At 33.3% G+C, this 19,590-nt stretch overlaps 1 protein-coding gene across 1 annotated transcript in view; it reads left to right on the forward strand.

Moving 5' to 3' along the window:
• Positions 1 to 19,590, forward strand: part of LOC140447583 (glutathione S-transferase 1-like) — a 35,284-nt gene that overhangs the window by 13,572 nt on the left and 2,122 nt on the right. Inside the window, exon 2 of the mRNA XM_072540315.1 lies at positions 9,952 to 10,152. Within this exon, the coding sequence (XP_072396416.1) occupies positions 9,952 to 10,152 (201 nt within the window). The remainder of the gene's footprint in view (positions 1 to 9,951; positions 10,153 to 19,590) is intronic.

The following is a 19,590-nucleotide window of genomic DNA, read 5'->3' on the forward strand; positions in this document are numbered from 1 at the left end:
CGAGAAGAACCATCGTTCATCCTCAGCGGCGGGCTGGAAATCATCTTGGAGCTCTAGGCAATGTGGAGGATGATCCAACCGTACGACAGCATTATAAATTTTTTATGTAAGATTGACTAACGATATAATAAAGTCTTATTACAATGCCTTCTTTAATTACTTTTTTCCGATGGCTCGTAATTTATTACTGAGCTTGATTTTATCAAATTATCAAAGTGAGAGACACATTTATTGACAGAAATATATTAAAGAAATTTCACCTTGTTAAAAAACGATTTAAACGCGTTTAAAACTAAAATTACCAAACAGTATACTAAACACAATGTGAATGTTTTTCATTAATCTTTAATTACACTCTCTCTTTCTCTCTTAGAACAGATAAACAGTTTTTGTTGAATTAGGACAGAGCTTTTCAAACTTTTTTGGTGACAGAATCCTTTTAAAAAACTAAATTTTTAATCGAATCATTAACCCTAAGGTTCTCAACTAAAACAAAAAACAGTTATATTTTATGTGTATTGCTATAGTCAAGTCGTCAAAGATTTGACCCATAAAAATTATACGAACAACCTGAATTTTGCCGCGAATATCAATTTTGGGAGAGAATATCAATTTTGGGAGAAAATATCAATTTTGGGAATCCAAAAAGATACAAAAAAGTTTACCACTTTTACTCCTGAGCTTCCCCTTAAAACCCACTCGTAAGGTAGCAAAAATGCAAATAAATCGATTTACTAAGAATTTACTAAGAATGTGTAGGCAGTAGGAAAAAATGGTTCATATAAATATGTAGCTGAGATAATTTTGAAAAAAAATTTTAATTAGCACTTTTTATGTAGAATAAACCGTTCTCGTAGAAATAAGGCTTATAAATAATTAAATCAATGTTAAATAAAATCAACTCGACGGTAAAAATATTTGATATCTTTTGATCAGAGCGTTCTAGCAGCTTTCAGCTTTCAGTTTTCGTATACAATTTTTGTATTTTGCAGCAAATGAAGTTAGTTTCTATAAATATGTTCAAGTAAACGCCGCGTGATTTTGGCCATTTTTTACGATTCTCGTGAGATTAATAAAATTTATCATTTTTATTGACGTTTTTATTCAAAACCTAGAACATAAATTTTAAATTTTGAGTTGTGGCAAAGAAACTGTGGAATTTAAAATATGACTAAAGAACAAAGAATTTAAACTTTTACATTACAAACGATTGCACGTAACAGAAAATGCCTCCAAGAAGTCTGTTTTAGATGTAGCAAAGGTTAGGTATTTTTGAAAAAGGTACCAGTGTAATTGAAAAATAGCAGTTTTAAACGATTTAGATAGTTTGTAATGTGAAAGTTTAAATTCAGCGTTTCGTAAAAATATTTCAAATGCCTTACATTTGTTGTCAAAACTCAAAACTAAAATTTCATGCCATAAATTTTGAAGATTACACTCTAGCAATTAAAACTCTATAGTGGTCGGTCAATGAAAGGCATATATTGTATTGATCTCATGGAAAATATAAAGAATGGCAAAAATCGCGTTACGGTTATTAATTTAACACATTTATAAAAACTAAAGTTTTCTTGCGGCAAAATACAAAAATTGAATACGAAAGCTGTACTCTTTACCTCTAAAACGCATTTTGATTTTTGTCGATAGGACACTCGAATCAAAAGATATCGAATTTTTACCGCCGAGCTGAAACAAATTTTATTGAACATTGATTTCGCGCGCGTAATTGACATTCAAAATCGCCGATTGCTTCAAGCGTTGGTTCTGAGAGAACGGTTAATTCTACACAAAAAATGCCAATAAACATTTTTGTTTAAAATTTTCTTAGTTACATTTTTTATTTAAAATATTTTTTTCTATGGCGTTCAGATTCTTGATAAATCGATTTTTTTTCGTTTTTTCCTCTCTACGAGGGGGATTTTAGGGGAAAGTCCGAAAGTAAAAGTGGTAAACTTTTTTGCATCTTTTTTTTGTGTCCTAAAATTGACAGTATTGGCAAAATTCAGCTTGTTTGTATGATTGTTAGAGGTTCAGTGGCATTTTCGTCCCTGACCACTGGAATACTAATTAATATTTATATTAAAAAAAGGAGATACATCAAGACTTGCTAAATATTTAAGTCGTAAGTTAGTAAGCAAATGAAAAAACTAAGTTCATTTAACGAGAGACATTGAATTGTTTTTTATTTTTTATCAATTGGGTAATATCAGACTTGCTAGAAGAAGAAAGTTGAATTCTCATGATTGATTTAGCATCCAGTCTATTGCGGTATTTTGTTTTTGTAGCTGTATATGACAAACTCATAGAACTATTACATCTTACAAGACTTGACACTAAGGACATCCAGATTATAAAAAATCTATATTGGAATCAAACAGCCCACATGAAGAATGGACATATGGAGAGTAAAAACGTAACCATTTCGAGAGGGGTTAGACAGGGCTGTATTCTTTCGCCACTGCTTTTCAACCTGTACACGGCACAAATATTTCTAGAGGCACTGAAAGAGTACAACGAGGGCATCAAGATTAATGGCGTACCAATAAGTAATTTTGCATATGCAGATGATACTGTTATACTGGCCGATAACATCGAAGATTTACAGATGATGCTAAATAGAGTAAATACAACTGGCAACCAATTTTGACTAAAGATCAATAGAAAGAAAACTAAATTTATGGTGATCTTCTTCCTTCTTCCTTTGCCCTATCCGTTTCGGACGTTGGCTATTAACAAGGCTATTTTGACTTTGTTTACGGCACCTCTGAACAGTTCGGTCGATGTTAGTCCGAACCATTGTCGCAGGTTATGCATCCATGAGTGTCGTCTTCTTCCCGGTCCCCTCCTACTGTCGATTCTTCCTTGGACTATTAACTGTAGCAGCCGGTACTTAGTATGCCTCATGACATGTCCGAAGTACTCAAGCTTCCGTTTCTTTACGGTGAAGATTATTTCTTTGCTTTTGCCTATTCTCTGCATTACTTCCACGTTAGTGATGTGGTCTGTCCAGGATATCCGAAGAATACGGCGATATATCCACAGCTCAAAGGATTCTAGTTTCTTCAGGGTGGCTTCCGTTGTGGTCCATGCCTCTGCTCCATAGAACAAGACCGGGAAGACATAACACTTGACCAGTCTTAATTTTAGTTCCATTGAGATTTTGCTTGTGAACCACTTTTTCATATTGTTGAACGCGTTTCGCGCTTTTTCAATTCGTGATCTTATTTCTGTTGACTGGTCCCGTTTTGTGTTGACTGTGGTTCCAAGGTATGTATATGTCTCCACTTGTTCTATTTTTCGGTTGTTTAATGTCAATTGCATCGGAGGTTGTTGTGTTCTGCTGATGAGTATGCATTTAGTTTTGGTTGTATTGAGTTCTAAACCATGTTCTTGACTTGCTGTGTGTATGCTTTGCATGAGTCTTTGAAGCTCGTTGCAATCATTTCCGATAATAACTAATGGTGATCAGTAAAAAGAATATTCAACATATCGACCTGAATATTGAAGCCGAACGTATTGAAAGAGTACACCGATTCAAATATCTGGGATATACAGTAAATGATAAGTGGGACCCAGACGTAGAGATTAAGATCCGAATTGAAATAGCAAGATCCAAATTCATCAAAATGAGAACGCTCTTAAGCAACAGCCACCTAAGCGTTAACCTCCGATGGCGCACCACGAAATGCTACGTACTCTCTACGCTACTTTACGGAGTTGAAGGGTGGACGTTAACAGCAGCAACTATAAAGAAGTTAGTGGCTCTAGAAACGTGGCTGTATCGACGCATACTGAGAATACCTTGGACAGACAGAGTGACCAACACAGAGGTATTAAGACGAATGGGTAAAGAGGTGGAATTGTTAACAACTGTTAAAAGGAGGAAAGCGTCATACCTGGGCCATGTGTTCCGTAATGATAAGTACAGTCTGCTACAGCTTATCGTGGAAGGTAGAAGAGGTTTGGACAGAAAGAAGAAATCCTGGCTGAGACCTTAAGAGAATGGTTTCAAATACCAGAAGCTGCGAACATAATACATGCGGCACAAAACAGAGAAACCTATCGTTTGATGGTCGCCAACCTTCGATAGAAGACGGCACATAAAGAAGCTGTATATGCTGAAAATCCCGTTTTACATAAGTACCTTGCTAGAAGCGACAGAAAAATATTCAAAGTCTCTGTGATAAGTTGTGGATATTTATCGTAAACCCTGAACCAAAATCATTCAGTGAAATTGTTTTGAAGAAAGATTTCATGCTTGTGTCTGATGCCATTTTTAAAAAAGATTCATTTATCTGATTTAACGTATTGTCAGGCTGCTATAAATTTAATGAAAAAGGGTTTTGAATCCATGAGTTTATTGTCAGTGTTGTATTATGTTTTTCAGTAAAGTAATATTCAAAAGTAGCTCGTAGATCATTGAGATATTGCACCAATTCGGCAAATGTTTCATTTCGAAATATTTTTGTACCACTAAGACTAAGGTGACTAAGGAACACACTTAGCAACTGCTTTAAGATGAAAAACAATCTGAGGGTGGTATTTGTACCCTCGGGATATCAAAATCTGACCGTTTTGTGTATTTTTTTTGTATTATCTGTTTGGAGATTATACGTTTGTGAAATGTGTTTATGTAGTTTAATGTTTTTGTATTGTGTGTTGCATATGTATTTCGTATAATTGTAGATAATAATATATGTCTTCGACTTTCTATTAATCCGTTATTGTTTTTGTTAAATGTAACAATTAATGTGGTATTAAGGAAATAAGTCCACAGTAAATGTTCAAAATGTCCACCTCCAACGTCGATATAGGTGTGTAACCTATATTCAAATCACCGAGCCACATTTGTAAGTTAATAGTATTAAAAGCTTCTCTTACCTATTTTTCATAGCAGCTGGCGTTGTTGGTGGCTTCTACTAGACAAGGTTTTTTTATACAGTCCCACATAAAAAGTTATTTTTTAACAATTTCGGTGATTGCAGGAACCAAACAGTTAGCTTTCCTCTGCCTATCCAGCTCGCAGAAAAGTTATTATTTAGATTATTGTGAATAAGAGCAGTGTGGCGAACAGTGTGTGAGCAGTTATGACCATGCATTTTGTCTTTATTGGGGAAATAAACATTTTAAATTTCCTGGCAGTATTACGTCGTCTGCATAGCAGATTATTTTCAGTTGTCTTTCTCTCATTTGGTATCCTTTTTTAGTTCTTACTTTTTTAATTATTTCAACGAAATTAATGAGTTATTAAAGTATGCTAAATCTCAGCTGGATCGACTAAATAGTTTTTAAAATATTTAGATTGTTTATCCCAGAGAGCGATTATTTAAACAACTGTATCTACTTGCCCAAATAGCGACTTTAGCAGATCATATTCGATTTTTTGAGGCTTCAAAATTTATTAAAAAATATTTTATCAAAATTGTTACTAAAAAAAAATTTAGCTAATAAACATGTGTGTCACGTGCTTGTAAGGAAGCTCAATGAAAAGATGGCGAAAACACAATATTTAGAAAAAAAAGAAAATTCAATGACCAATAGGAACTAAGATTTTTTCTTAAAATCATATTTCCATTACATATTAAAAGTGAAGATCTAGATTTTATGATCAAATTTATAGATGGTATATACAGAGAAGGTGTAAAAATTTATAAATCGTTAAACTGATTGAACTCGTAAAATAAAACTAAGTTAAAGTGCAGAGGAGTTTCTGAATTTCGTTTTTTTTTAGAATTTAACTTTAAATTGAAGCGCGTTGAAAAAAGTGTGCAATCTCTTGCTTTCTATGGCACGCAGAACATTCATTTATTTTTAAACTGGGGTAGCTCGCGAAAATAATAAGCACTGGTCTACTTTCACCTATCGAAAAAAGCGAAAAATTTCAGAAAAATAAATAAATAAATTTTCCCATGAGATTCTCCATGTCTCTATTAACATCTTTATCGACGTCTGCTTTGCCTTGCAATTTTTAGAAGGCTTAGATTAAGGCAGAAATCTGAATTGTGTTTCGAAACTACAAGTAGAATTGATAATAATTATTATATATTTATATAAATAATATAAATTAATCAATAAAATTTAAATATTTCTTACGAAATAATAGTTACATTAAATATTTTTGTGAAAAGATTTAACTACATAATTGATTTTTCTAGTATTTTCCGACTTTTTCGAGAGGTAAAAATGACAAAGTTTTTATTATTACATCGAGCTACCGTAATTTTAAAAAATCAAGCTTCTGATGCCATAGTATATGAGATATGTGTTGCAATTTTTTCAGCACCATCAAATTTGAAGTTCCATTCTCAAAAAACGGAGCTTGGACAAACGGTATTTTACGAGTACTACCACATCAACAGCTTATACCTATTTATCAATTCTCGGTATATGCGATCTACAAAATGGATCATACAATTTAGATCTTCGTTTATAATCTGTTCAATTTTCAACTCGTTAATGTTAATAGACAATGGAAACGTCATTTCAAGAACAAAATTGCAATGTTGGTTCCTATTGGTCATAGACGGTCCTTTTTTTAAAGATTGGGTTTTTTGACCATTCTTTCAGTGAGCCTACTTACAAGTTCGTTACAAAAAATATCAAAATTATTATAAATGTTTATAAGTTAAAAGTTCAGCCCTTTTTCAAACAGTTTTTTTAATAACAATTTTGATAAAATGAATATTTTTTAATATATCTTTAAACTGAAGTTTGAAAAAATCAACTGCCATCTGCTAAATACCTTTAGAGACACTGTTTGGGCATGTAGAGTTGTTTAAACAATCGCTCTTTGGCATAAACAAAATGACTAACGTCTTAGTTAGTAAGTTAAGTTTATACCAGGCTCATTTCTAAATTACTTATTACTTACAAAAATAAGGGTTTTTTGCAATTATATCTTTATATCTTTACAAAGACTGCCACATAGCATTTTGACCTTAAATCATCTTTTTTTATCAAAACTCATGGAATTAAATGAAAATTTGCCGGGTTTTAAAACTCTCCGAGAACCATGTTTCTTAGTTCAGACCCCTTCTGTGTTCTTGACTGCTACACTATCGAATTTTCAATAACAAAATTCTTCATGACTTTAACAATGAAATCGATAGCTGTCGCAGACAGTCCATCCAGTGGTGACCTCCAATAATCGGTATAAACATAAAGTTCCTGTTCATAAGATTCCTGTCAATCAAAATCAAAAGAAAGAGCAATTTTTCTATTATAAACAGACTCGAAAATGTTTACATTACCAATCTTAGACGCAAAAAAATTAAGAATCTTTCTCGGTGTTTCAATGTATACGGGATAAAACGAAAATGCTACAAGCTATCCCTCATATATGTTTAAGAATCTTCAAAAACCTGTATAAAGTTTTTTCAGCTGTTTTTTTCTTTGCTGATCTATATGAGGTCGGACTGACAGTCTTAGCAAATGGACAATTGTAGAATGATATAAGGGTATTGTCCAGCAGCTGGAAGGTGATTTAGAAAAGCTAGAATGGATTGGAATGGATTTATTGATTAATCAGAGATACAGAAATGGATTGCAAGGAGTAAAAACGTACCCTGTAACAGATATCGGATCTGATCACAATCCCGTAGTAGGAAAATTGAAAATTAAGCTTAAGAAAATTAAAAGAAAATCCATATTGATATAAACAGCTTTAAACAACCTAACGTTAAACTAAAAGTCACAGAAAAATTATAAATGAGGCAATAGCGGATATCACGGTAAGATCTAAACAACCGGCCAGTATAGAAGACAAATGGAATTATATTAAAAAAGCTATCCACCACCAAGTCTCTGATCGCTTCCCAAAAGTAGTAAAAGAAGAATTGGATGACTGACAAAATATTATCAATGATGGACGACCGCAGATCATTTAAAAACAAAGACCAAACCAAACATCAGCAGATTAACCGACAAATACCAAAAGAATGTCGCAAAGCTAAAGAACAGTGGCTGCTAGAAAGGTGTGCAGAAATGGAGGAATTGGAAGAAAAACATGACCACTTTAACATACATAAATTCGTTAAAGAAGTGATAGGTCATACATAGTGATCCCAAGGATCTACTTTAACATTGAAGAAACAACACACAGCAACTATACTCAGACAACACTAGAAGAAACTCTGAAAGTAAATATAAAAGTGAACCCTCCCTTAAAATATTGAAGTCAGAAGTGGTAAGGGCAATCAAACAAAGCAAATAGGGAAAAGCACCAGGCCCAGACGACATATACATAGAGGTTCTAACAATGTTGAGTGAAGACAATAATATAGACGCATTGGTAGATCTTTTTAATGACATTTATGGGTCCGGTCAAATACCACAGGATTGGCTTCAATCAACCTTTATACCAATCCAACAAAGCCAAACGCTAATAGTTGCGACCAATTCCAAATGATCAGCTTATTGAGCCAGGTCCTAAAACTCTTCTTAAAGATAATTCACACAAGAATATACAGAATAAACAGATGTGAAAGAGATATTAGCCCCACACAGTTCGGTTTCAGACAAGGATTTGGCACAAGAGAAGCACTTTATAGCTTAACTGTCCTAATTCAGAAATGCAGAGATCAGCAAAAAGATGTCTTCCTATGCTTTATAGATTACCAGAAAACGTTCGATTGTGTTGATCATTTAGAATTAGTAAGATTGCTCCAGGAACGTTAGATAGATGAGAATGACCTTAAAATCATAAAGAATCTTTATATGAATCAAGTGGCATCTGTGAGAGTAGGACTGGAATCTACATCATATTTCTCAATCGAAAAAGGTGTACGACAGGGTTGTGTTCTGTCACCCCTCCTTTTTAATCTTTACTCTGAAACGATTTTCGATAGAGCCTTAAGTGGCACTGAACATGGAATCAAAATCAACGGACAGACTATTAGTAATCTTCACTATGCTGATGATACAGTCATAATAGCTGATAGCCAAGAAGCGCTACAACGACTAGTAGATAGAATAAACACTGAAGGAGAACGACAGGGCTTAAAGATTAATATAGACAAGACGAAGGTAATGGTGGTTAGCAGAACACGAAATATGCAATTAAATATAAGAGTAAACAATAAGAACATCCAAAAGGTCCTCAAGTTCAGATATCTCGGTAGTTGGATAACTGAAGATCTAGATTCAGACATAGAGATAAGTAACAGGATTGAGCAAGCATAGCATTTGCTAATATGAGAACCTTGCTAAGCAACAGCAGCCTTAACTTAACGCTTCGATATCGCTTTATAAAATGTTACATTTACTCCATACTGCTATAAGGTGTAGAAACCTGGACCATAAAGGCCAATATGATGAACCGATTGGAGGCCTTTGAAATGTGCGTATTTAGAAGACTACTTAAAATTCCCTGGACAGATCACACAACAAATGTCGAAGTATTAAATCGAATGGGCAGAGAACGAGAATTGCTGCCAATAATAAAAAGAAGAAAAACTGCTTATCTGGGTCATATATTTCGAAATTCCAAGTACCAGTTCTTAAAGCTTATTATGGAAGGGAAGATAGAAGGAAAACAGGGCATCGGAAGAACGAAATACTCATGGCTTAAAAACATAAGGGATAGGACAAACCTCGATGCTCATGCACTCTTTAGAGCCACACAAGACCGAGAGGAGTATGCCAGAATTGTCGCCAACCTCCACTAATTGGATAGGGTGCCATAAGAAGAAGAAGAATGGATTTAACTGACCCGAATTTGGATAAAATTAAAATCTAGATTTTTCTGATAATAAAACTGTAAATCTATTATTTTTATCCAAGTTTCAAAAATATTAACCCAACTTTAATCTTTACAAAAATTATTTTACCAAAAATATTTCTATTTTTTTTTTAAATAAAATATAAAAATTTATTAATTTTAAAAGACCTTAATAAGTTCAAGACAAATTAAATATAATTTGAATTTTTGTCTTATTTTTGTTAACTTTTCAGATGAATCCGCAACACACACTGCCAGTTTTAGATGACAATGGTTTTATTTTATTCGACAGTCATGCTATCATGCCTTATTTAGTATCCAAATATGGAAAAAATGATTCTTTGTATCCAAAAGATTTACAGAAGAGAGCCATCGTTGATCAGAGACTTCACTTTGACTCGAATATCCTCAATGTAAGAGGTGCAGTTATTGTGGTACGTATTAAAAAACATTTTTTTTTCATATTAATATGTTTTCCTACTGTTCTGTTTTTTGTTCGTTCAATTTTATAAGTGTTTGTATTTGTCAGATCAGCCTCTATTTCATACAATACACTGTTTTCGTTTTTTATATAGTGATTTTGTTAGCTGGTCAATTTGATTGATCTTTTAAAAATACTCCTATTTTAAAAACTATAATAACCAACAAGTTTAAACAATTTTATCTTTTGGTATAGAACTTTGGTGGCGAACGTAGCCTAGTATTATGTAAAATAAGAGTCATCAATCAATTACTTCACACCCGAGAGTGCAGAGCCTATCACAAATAAAAATCAGAGTCGAAGGACTAAATACGGAATCCACGGAATACTTCTACAAAAAGGAATCTCAGAAAAGATTGCTGGGAATGAAACATTAGAAAATGATAAAATCATAAAAATCTGGGAAAAAGTCAAAAATAACATAATTACCGCAGCAACAGAATCACTTGGAGAAAGGAAAGTGCCGAACACCATATCAAAAAAGAAACCTCATGGTTTAGAGAGGCAGTGAAGAGAAAATGTGAAGAAAATAAGAAAGTTTTTTAGAATACAGAAGACAACAAACACAACAGGCATACAACCATTATAAAAGAATCAGAAATGAAACGAATACTTTGTTAGACAAATAAAAAGGGAATACTGACAGGGCTTCTCAAAACAGATGAAACACGACTACTACGAAACACATCCAAAAGGAAACATGGGTAGAATACTTTTGATCCCTATTTGCTAAGGGTGACGATAATGAACCACACCATAGGTGAATACCAGAGGTGACGACAAACGAATAAATAAATATTGAAGAAAAAGAGGTATAGTAAGCATAAGGGAATTTAAAAAATAGAAAATCACATGGGGAGGACAGACTACCAAACGAACTTCTAAAGTACGGAGGACCAGATATGACCAAACATCTATTAAAACTAATTCAAAAAATAATAGAACAAAACGGAATTTCTAAAGAATGGAGATAAAGATCAAAATCAAGAGACAAATCGGACCCGAAAAATAACAGAGGATTTAATTTATTAAACATAACACTAAAATTAACAGCCAAATAATAACAAATAAATTAAATAAAATTATAAGACTAGCAGAAGAACAACAAGGTTTAAAGTCGGGAGATCATGCACCGACACTATATTTATAATAAGGCAAGTGCAAGAGAAATCATTAGAATACAATAAGCCGGGATATCTATGTTTCGTGGACATTAAGAAGGTATTTGATCGGGTCAAATTCAAGGAAGTTGTCCACTTATTGTACGCAAGAGAGATACCTCTGGGAATAATTAACACGACCGAAAATATCTACCAAAGCAACACAATAAAAGTAAAAGTAGAAGAAGTAACTGACCCTATTGAAGCTGGTAATGGACTAAGACAGGGAAAATCCCTGACTCGTCTATTGTTCAACCTGATTATGGATAAAATAATAAAAGATGTAAAAACTAAAAAAAGATACCAAATGGGAAGAAAACAGCTTAAACTAATCTGCTATGCAGACAACGCAATACTACTCTCTCAGAGTGTAGATGATTTACAACGTATGCTGTATCAATTTAGTAAAACCGCCAGAAAATTTAACATGTTAATTTGCCCAAAAAAAGACAAAATGCATTTTCTCCTACGTCTTCCGATACCCAGTTGCCACTCCTCTCGATTCATCCATAAGTCTTCTTCTATGTCTCTGTCTTTCATTTCTCTATCGATGCCTTCTCTCCAACTAAGGCTGGGTCTTCCTCTTTTTTTTTTCCACCGTGAGGGGTCCACATTAAGACTTGTTTTGGGAGACGTTCTTCAGACATTCTATGTAGAGTTTTTCTCATTATATTTTGACCCCCCACTTATTTTTCTTAATTTCGGGAATACAAAAAAAAGTTTTAAATAAAAGTTGTATTATTTTATCTGTACCAACCAACAGTGTAGCAACAGATCAAATTTTGTATACAGGGAGTGCCCAATAAAATGCATCTTCAATATTTCAAATGGGACACCCTGTATTTTTTTATAGTTTTGAGTAGCCCTGCATTTCCTGATTACAAATATATAACATAGTGTAGCATTAGTTTTGTTCTATAATGGCGTGTGGTACTCCTATACTACACTAAGATATGAAAAAAATATATTTAGAAAGTCAACAAAATTAATGACTTACAATACTACATTATTTAAGATACAATACTACATTTAAGATAACAATAGATGCTCAAAGGGCCCTCCATTGTTATCAATGCACAAGTAATATCTTCGTCTCAAATTTCTAATGCGTCAGATATTGTGTTATTACGACCATTTAAATTTTCAATTTCCGCGCGAACTTTTGCCGTGATAGTGTTAATATTTGTATTTGAATCAAAATACACTTTTTCTTTTAAAAACATCCATAAAAAGCTATCACATGGTGTTAAGTCGGGACTATTTGGTGACCATGTAATGGTACCCTTATTGCCGATCCACACATTAAATTGATTATTTAAATGTTCTTGAACGGCTACGACATTATGTGGCGGAGCTCCATCTTGTTGACATATCCTACTATTTAATTGATTTTGTGTATAATTTTGATTTATTTACTCATCCTTTTCTGTAATGACTGTGTCCAAATATGATTCCCCAGTTAATTTATAATCATAAAACAATGGTCTAACTATTTTGTTTTGAAATATTCCGCACCACACATTTATTGATTTTCTTCCTGACTTTAGTATTTGCTTAATTGTTCTTTTTCTATTGTTTTTCTGTTCCCACGAATACCTATTTCTTCTATTAAAAATGCCTGAAGTTGAAAAATTTGATTCATCTGTCCATAAAATTTTATAAAAATAATTAGGAACATAGTTCAAATTTGTAAGCATGTCTTGCCAGAACCGTAGACGCTTTCTCTTATGAACATCGGTAAGTTCTTGTACCGGTAATATTTTGTACGGCTTATAGTTGTGCTTTTTTAAAACTCTATGTATCGTCGCACGGCTCTTCTCTAATGCATTAGTAGCATTGTTTAGACTAGTTTCGGAATTTTCGAAAATAAAAATGGTATTATGGATTTAATTTATTATTTAAGTATTTAATTTTTACCTTCAAAGTAAAGCAAAGCATTAAGATGTTCATCATCATTTCCTACGATAGTACGTTTCTTCCGTTCAAACATTTTTTCATTTATGACATGACGATATTTATATAAAAATGTATTTGCAGAAGGAGTCTGTCGATCTGGATAAATCAGCTTATATTCTCTTATTGCCGCTTGCTCGTTTTTATTATTTTTTACATAAATTAAGAATATATATCTACTTTTTCATCTGCAGTATAACCCTTTCGGTATGAGGATTGACAGTTTATAATAAATTAATAATTGTTTCATTTTGAAATATCATTTGAATATCCACTTTTGGTTACCATTTTGTAGTACCATATCCCATTATAGGACAAAACTTATGCTACACAATGTTATATATTGGTAATCAGGAAATGCAGGGCTACTCAAAACTATAAAAAATACAGGATGTCCCATTTGAAATATTAAAGATGCATTTTATTGGGCACTCCCTGTATACAAAATTTGGTCTGTTGCTACATTGTTAGTCGAAACAGATACAATAGTACAACTTTTATTTGAAACTTTCTTCTACAATTATATGTTTACTTTTATAATTTCTCTTATTCTGTTCTTCGTTACCCTTTCTAGTCCAGATTTTCCAGCTGAACGTATCCAGAAATCCATTTCCGTTGCCTCAAGTTTTCTCTTGTATCTTTCTTTTATTTACCATACTTCACTACTGTAGGTTATTATACTTATATTGACTGTGTTATATATCTGGTGCTTGTTATTATTAGAGATTGATTGATCCCAAAGGATACTATTAAGAAGAGAAATTGCTCCTTAATTGTGTCGCCTACGTTGCCTTCTTTTGTAATGATCATACCTAAATATTCATATGTGTTGCAATGCTTGATAACTTCTCCATCTTCCAATATGAGGTCCTATTGTTTCCCGACGATGCACATATACTCGATTTTTTGGATATTGATTTCAAGTCCCCATTTTTTATACACCTCGATTAATTTTCGAGTCATATACTCAATATCTTCATAATCTTGTGCTATCACTAGTTGATTATCTGCAAATGAAAAAGTGTATATGCTATGTTTCTTAATCGGCATTCCCATATTTCTTCATTTGCGCTTCCACAGTTTTAGAGCTTGTTCTAGATAAATTTTAAATAATGTCGGGGAGAGACAGCAGCCTTGCTTAAGACCTTTATTTATTTGGAATCCACTTGACAGATTATTTCCAACCTTTACCTTTGAGTTAGCATTAGCGTACAGTTTCTTCGTCGCATTTATTAAATTCATGCTTATGATTGTTTTCTCTAGCGCTTCCCATAATTTATAATGTGGTACGCTATCGTAAGCCTTTCGTAGGTCTACATACAGTAAATGTACTTCTTGATTAACGGCTATTTTCTTTTCAATACTCTGTGTAATGCAAAACAAATGGTCAACTGTAAATCTACCTCCCCTAAATCCTGCCTGTTCCTCAGTTTTAAGTCTTTATATTCGCTTTCTATTCTGTTTTTAATTACCTTTCCGTATATTCTACTGATCGAGTTTGTCACGACAATGCCTCTGTAATTGTCACATTCATCCCTTCTGCCTTTTTTTGTGTATAGTGGATATGAATTATGTCTTCCACTCCTCTAGGGATGTCATTCCATTAATGCAGTTTCGGAACAATTTGGCTAAACTTGTATATAGTTTGGTTGTACCGTGTTTAATTAACTCTGCAGGGATGTTACCTGGACCTGGTGCTTTGTTATTTTTTAGAGATCTTCATACATCTTCCACTTATTTCGTTGTTATTCGTATGGGCAAAGTTAAAATATTTATATTTTGTGTTTCATTGCTGTCTTTAAATTGTGGTCTATCTTCTCTTAGGAGTTTCTCAAAATATTGGTCCCAGTCATCCATTGTTTTTGTTGACACTATGTCTCTTGGTTTATTTAAGAATTTTAAATGTCATTAGTTGTCATCATTAATACGATCGGTACTGTCATTCAGCTGTAGTTGTCACGATGGTTTCCAGTATACCTGCACGCGTGGGGATCATTTTCATATTTGCCTTCCAGGACCAGTGTTATTTACGAATAGCTCAAATATTTCATGAAAGACATCCGGACAAAAATGTAAGTCACTTGTATGTCCGCGATTTAGTTGAAAAGTTTAGAGAAATGGGATCAGTGCAAAATAAAAAAAAAATGCCCCAAGATTACTGAATGAGGCTTTCCACATTGAGGTCCTTGGAAATTTTACAATAGAGCCTACTGCATCAACACGTCAAGTATCTGTAATGACAGGACTTTCACATGAGTCGGTTAGAAAGGTGTTGAAATTACATAAGTTTCACCCGTACAAAACACAAATTCTTGAAGAACTATGCGATGATGATCCAGACCGACGAATTGAGTTTTGTGAACTCATGACTGAAAGAATTCGCGTTAAACCGAGAATGTTAAAAAATATTTGTTTCACTGATGAATGTACTTTAATGCTAAATGGTAATGTAATTCGATTCAGAGAAGGTAACACTCAATATCTAGAATAACTGAATGTTTTTGCAGGAATATTAGGCGATGCTATAATCGACCCCTTGTAATATACCAGGCAATTTAAGTGACGACGTTTTTCTCGATATGCTGGAAAATATCATCGTACCTTTAACTGTGCATGAATTAGAGAACCAAAGGGACGATCAAGGTAACCTAGCTCTAGACGAAGATTTGCTGCACTTCCAACAAGATGGAGCACCTCCTCACTATGCAGCTCCAGTTAGGCACTGGTTGGATACTAATTATTCGAATAAATGGATTGGAAAAAGAGGTCTTATTGACTGGCCACCGAGGTCACGAGACTTACCGTCACCTGACTTTTTTCTATGGGGTTACCTCAAGTCAGTTGTTTATAAAACTCAACCTGCGTCACTTGGGAAATTTCGAGAAAGAATTACTCAAGCATGTCGCGCTATGATTAGAACAACACTTGCCAAAATTCGTGCTGAATTTTAAAATAGGCTATATTATTTTTTACAAAACAACGGAACCCACTTTGAACATTTACTTAATTGACATTTTTAACAAATTTGTAGTTCAACAAAAACCTCAATAAATTTTCCATTTAAGCCAAAGTTTCACAATTATGGCTTCACCCTGTATAATGATTATCTATACTATTTGATAGCATTTTTTATTTTTTTTAGAGAGTATCACAAGCAGGGGTTTGCAATTTAAACTTTTTTGGTTGTGGTGGGTGGGGCCTAGGGGGTTGATAGGGGTGATTTCTCTTTCATTTTCGTGAGATATAGCCCATTGTAAGTTTTAAAATTGACACACTATACGCGGACGACTTGGTTTTTCCACTAAGAATTATTCAAAGCACATTAAATTACCTTTAAAAATGATCTGTAAAACAAATATCAAGCTTCTCATAATACATGCTCTTTTTAAAAAAGCAAAACGAGGATAATCAAGTTTTAACGTTGGTAAAAACCTGTACAAGAAATAAAATTCCTCGCTCTTAAATTTGACAAAACATTGATTTGGAAGAGTTACATTAAAAATATAAAAGGTACTTGCCAGCAACGATACGGCAACTTTTCTACGAATATCTTTATCCCTAATTCGATTATCAATTTACTACGGCTCAGTGGTATATAACTCAACTAAGAAATCTGCTCTTAAAGAACTAGCTGTGATTTTAAAAGGATTTAAAGTTCCTTTCGTCCAAGCACCCTATTAAAAATATGTAGTGAGTATGTAAAGAATATCTTTAAAAAAGATAAAAGGAGATAATATAACTGATATGAAAGAAAGATTGTGTCACTGGAACAATTACATGCAAAAGCTATTTAATGATGAAATGAATAAGAAGAACTATCATTAGAAACCACAGAGAATACCGGACCACCAATATTACGGGAAGAAGTCATCTATGACATCAAAAACACAAAAGAGGTCAAAGCTACCGGATCAGATGATGTACCCATCGAATTATTAACAATCATTGATGATGTTATTGATTTAATGGTTGAACTCTTTAATCTAATATATCAGACTACCACAATCCCCAGACAATGGCTGCAATCAACCTTTGTTACAATACCCAAAAAGTCCAGTGCAATATCCTGCTCAGATCACAGAACAATAGCTTTAATGAGTCACACACTTAAAACATTTTTGAAAAATAATACACAGGAGAATTATGAAATAAGTGACACAATTTGGCTTTAGAAATGGTATGGGTGCAGAATATGCTTTGTTTGGCTTGAATGTGCTGGCCCAGAGATGCATGGATATGGATCAGGTCATCTACTTGATAAGGTTCCAAATAAAAAGCTTGTAGATATATTAAAAAGTAAAAATAGTGACAGTCGTGATATGAAAATTATATCTAATCTATATTGAAATCAAACTGCCAAGGTAAAAGTTGACAACCAAAACCTCCGAGGCATCAAAATACAGAGAGGAGTCCGCCAGGGTTGCGTGCTGTCACCACTACTCTTCAATGTCTACAGTGAAGCGGTATTTAAAGAAGCGCTCTCAGATTCAATAGAAGGTATACCTATCAATGTAGAAGTTTTGACTAATTTGCGTTTTGCAGACGATACAGTAATAATGAAGGGTAACAAGAATAATTTATAGAACGTAATGCAAAGACTTAATGAATGCTGTCATGAATACGGACTAAGGATGGATTAAAAAAAAAACTAACTGAATGATTATGACTAAATCAGCAGACGCAAACATCCAATTGATTATTGAGGATACTGTAATTGAAAGTGTGGATACCTACAAATACTTAGGAAAATGGATAACATCAAATGTAGACCAAACCAAAGAAATTAAGACACGTATTAAAATAGCACGTGCATCATTCGTTAAACTTAAAAAGTTTCTTTGTTGTTGGGATATAAGGTTAGGACTACGCCTGAAATACTTCGGTGTTACGTATTTACTACTCTTCTTTATAGCTTGGATACATTGACATTAAAATAAGTGCACCTGAATAAGTTGGCCGCCTTTGAATTTTAGTGTTACAGAAGAATCCTACGAATATCATGTACTCAAAGAATATCAAACGCAGAAGTTACTAGAAGAATAGGAAATGAAACTAAAATAATATTGACTATCAAAAGAAGAAAACTTGAGTACTTAGGCTGTGGTATGAGAAGGCAAAAATACTCATTATTGCAGGTTATTAAGCTAGGCAAAATTCGAGCAAAGCGAAATGTGGAAAGACGAAGAATACCATGGCTTAAGAACTTGAGCGAATGGTTTGAATGCAGTAGTGCAGAACTACTTAGAGCGGCAGTCAATAGGGTCTGCATACCCATGATGATTTCCAATCTTCGATAGAAGATGGAACTTAAGGATGAAGAAGTGAGTAAGGCAAACTTCCCTAGAATTTAGAAAATATTTTGTAAGTTTGTCTTTTGCTTATAACCCAGTAAGTCTATCTATTTTTCTCTTCAGATAACCCAGTTTACCATAACGTTCATAATAAGCGTTTCAGATAGTACTTGGCATCTCACCATCAATGCGATCTACATTTTTATAAACAAATTAACCGATTACTTAATAAATAAGGTATAACATTCTCGACAATATACATTCCTACTGAAAACCCTCCTTCACCATGAACTGTAAATAAATCATGAATGATCATTGATCTATCAAAATTTAATAAACATGAATACCCATTAGCCATAATACTAAATCACTTCAAAGATATTATGGATATATTTAACGAGTACCAATCGATCTACATAGATGCATTAAAAGCAAGGGATATAATAGGGGCAGTAATGTTTTCCAATACACATAATGCTAAATTTAAACTGCACAACAACTGGACTATCTCCAATGCAGAAATGTACGCAATCCTCGAAGCTCTAAAATTCATTAACAAAATGGACCAGAGAAATTAAACAATTATAACTGACTCAAAGAGCCCCCTTTGTAATTTATAAAGACATTTACAAAGAACTTTAAAATGTTACAAAACAAAATAAACATGTGCTATTAATCTGGGTTCCATTTCATATTGAAATACACAGTAACGAAGTTGAGGACCGCCTAGCTGATTAGGCAGCAGCAAGTGATGGTCATGTTCAATTAAATAAAATAGTCCAAAGTGATCTTAAACTGTATTTAAAAAACGTAGTGTCTGGCAAAACAAATGATTACTGTGTTCGAAAAACTAAGACAAATTAAAGACAATGTTTTAAAAAATCCTGCTGTTTTCACATAGGAAAAACAAGTTTTCTTTACGTGACTCCGACTTGGTCACAAATATTTACCGAATCACAAGAGACAATCTCACATATTGCAATCAAT

The sequence above is a fragment of the Diabrotica undecimpunctata genome, chromosome 8, assembly GCF_040954645.1.
Source record: "Diabrotica undecimpunctata isolate CICGRU chromosome 8, icDiaUnde3, whole genome shotgun sequence".
Lineage (NCBI taxonomy): Eukaryota > Metazoa > Arthropoda > Insecta > Coleoptera > Chrysomelidae > Diabrotica > Diabrotica undecimpunctata.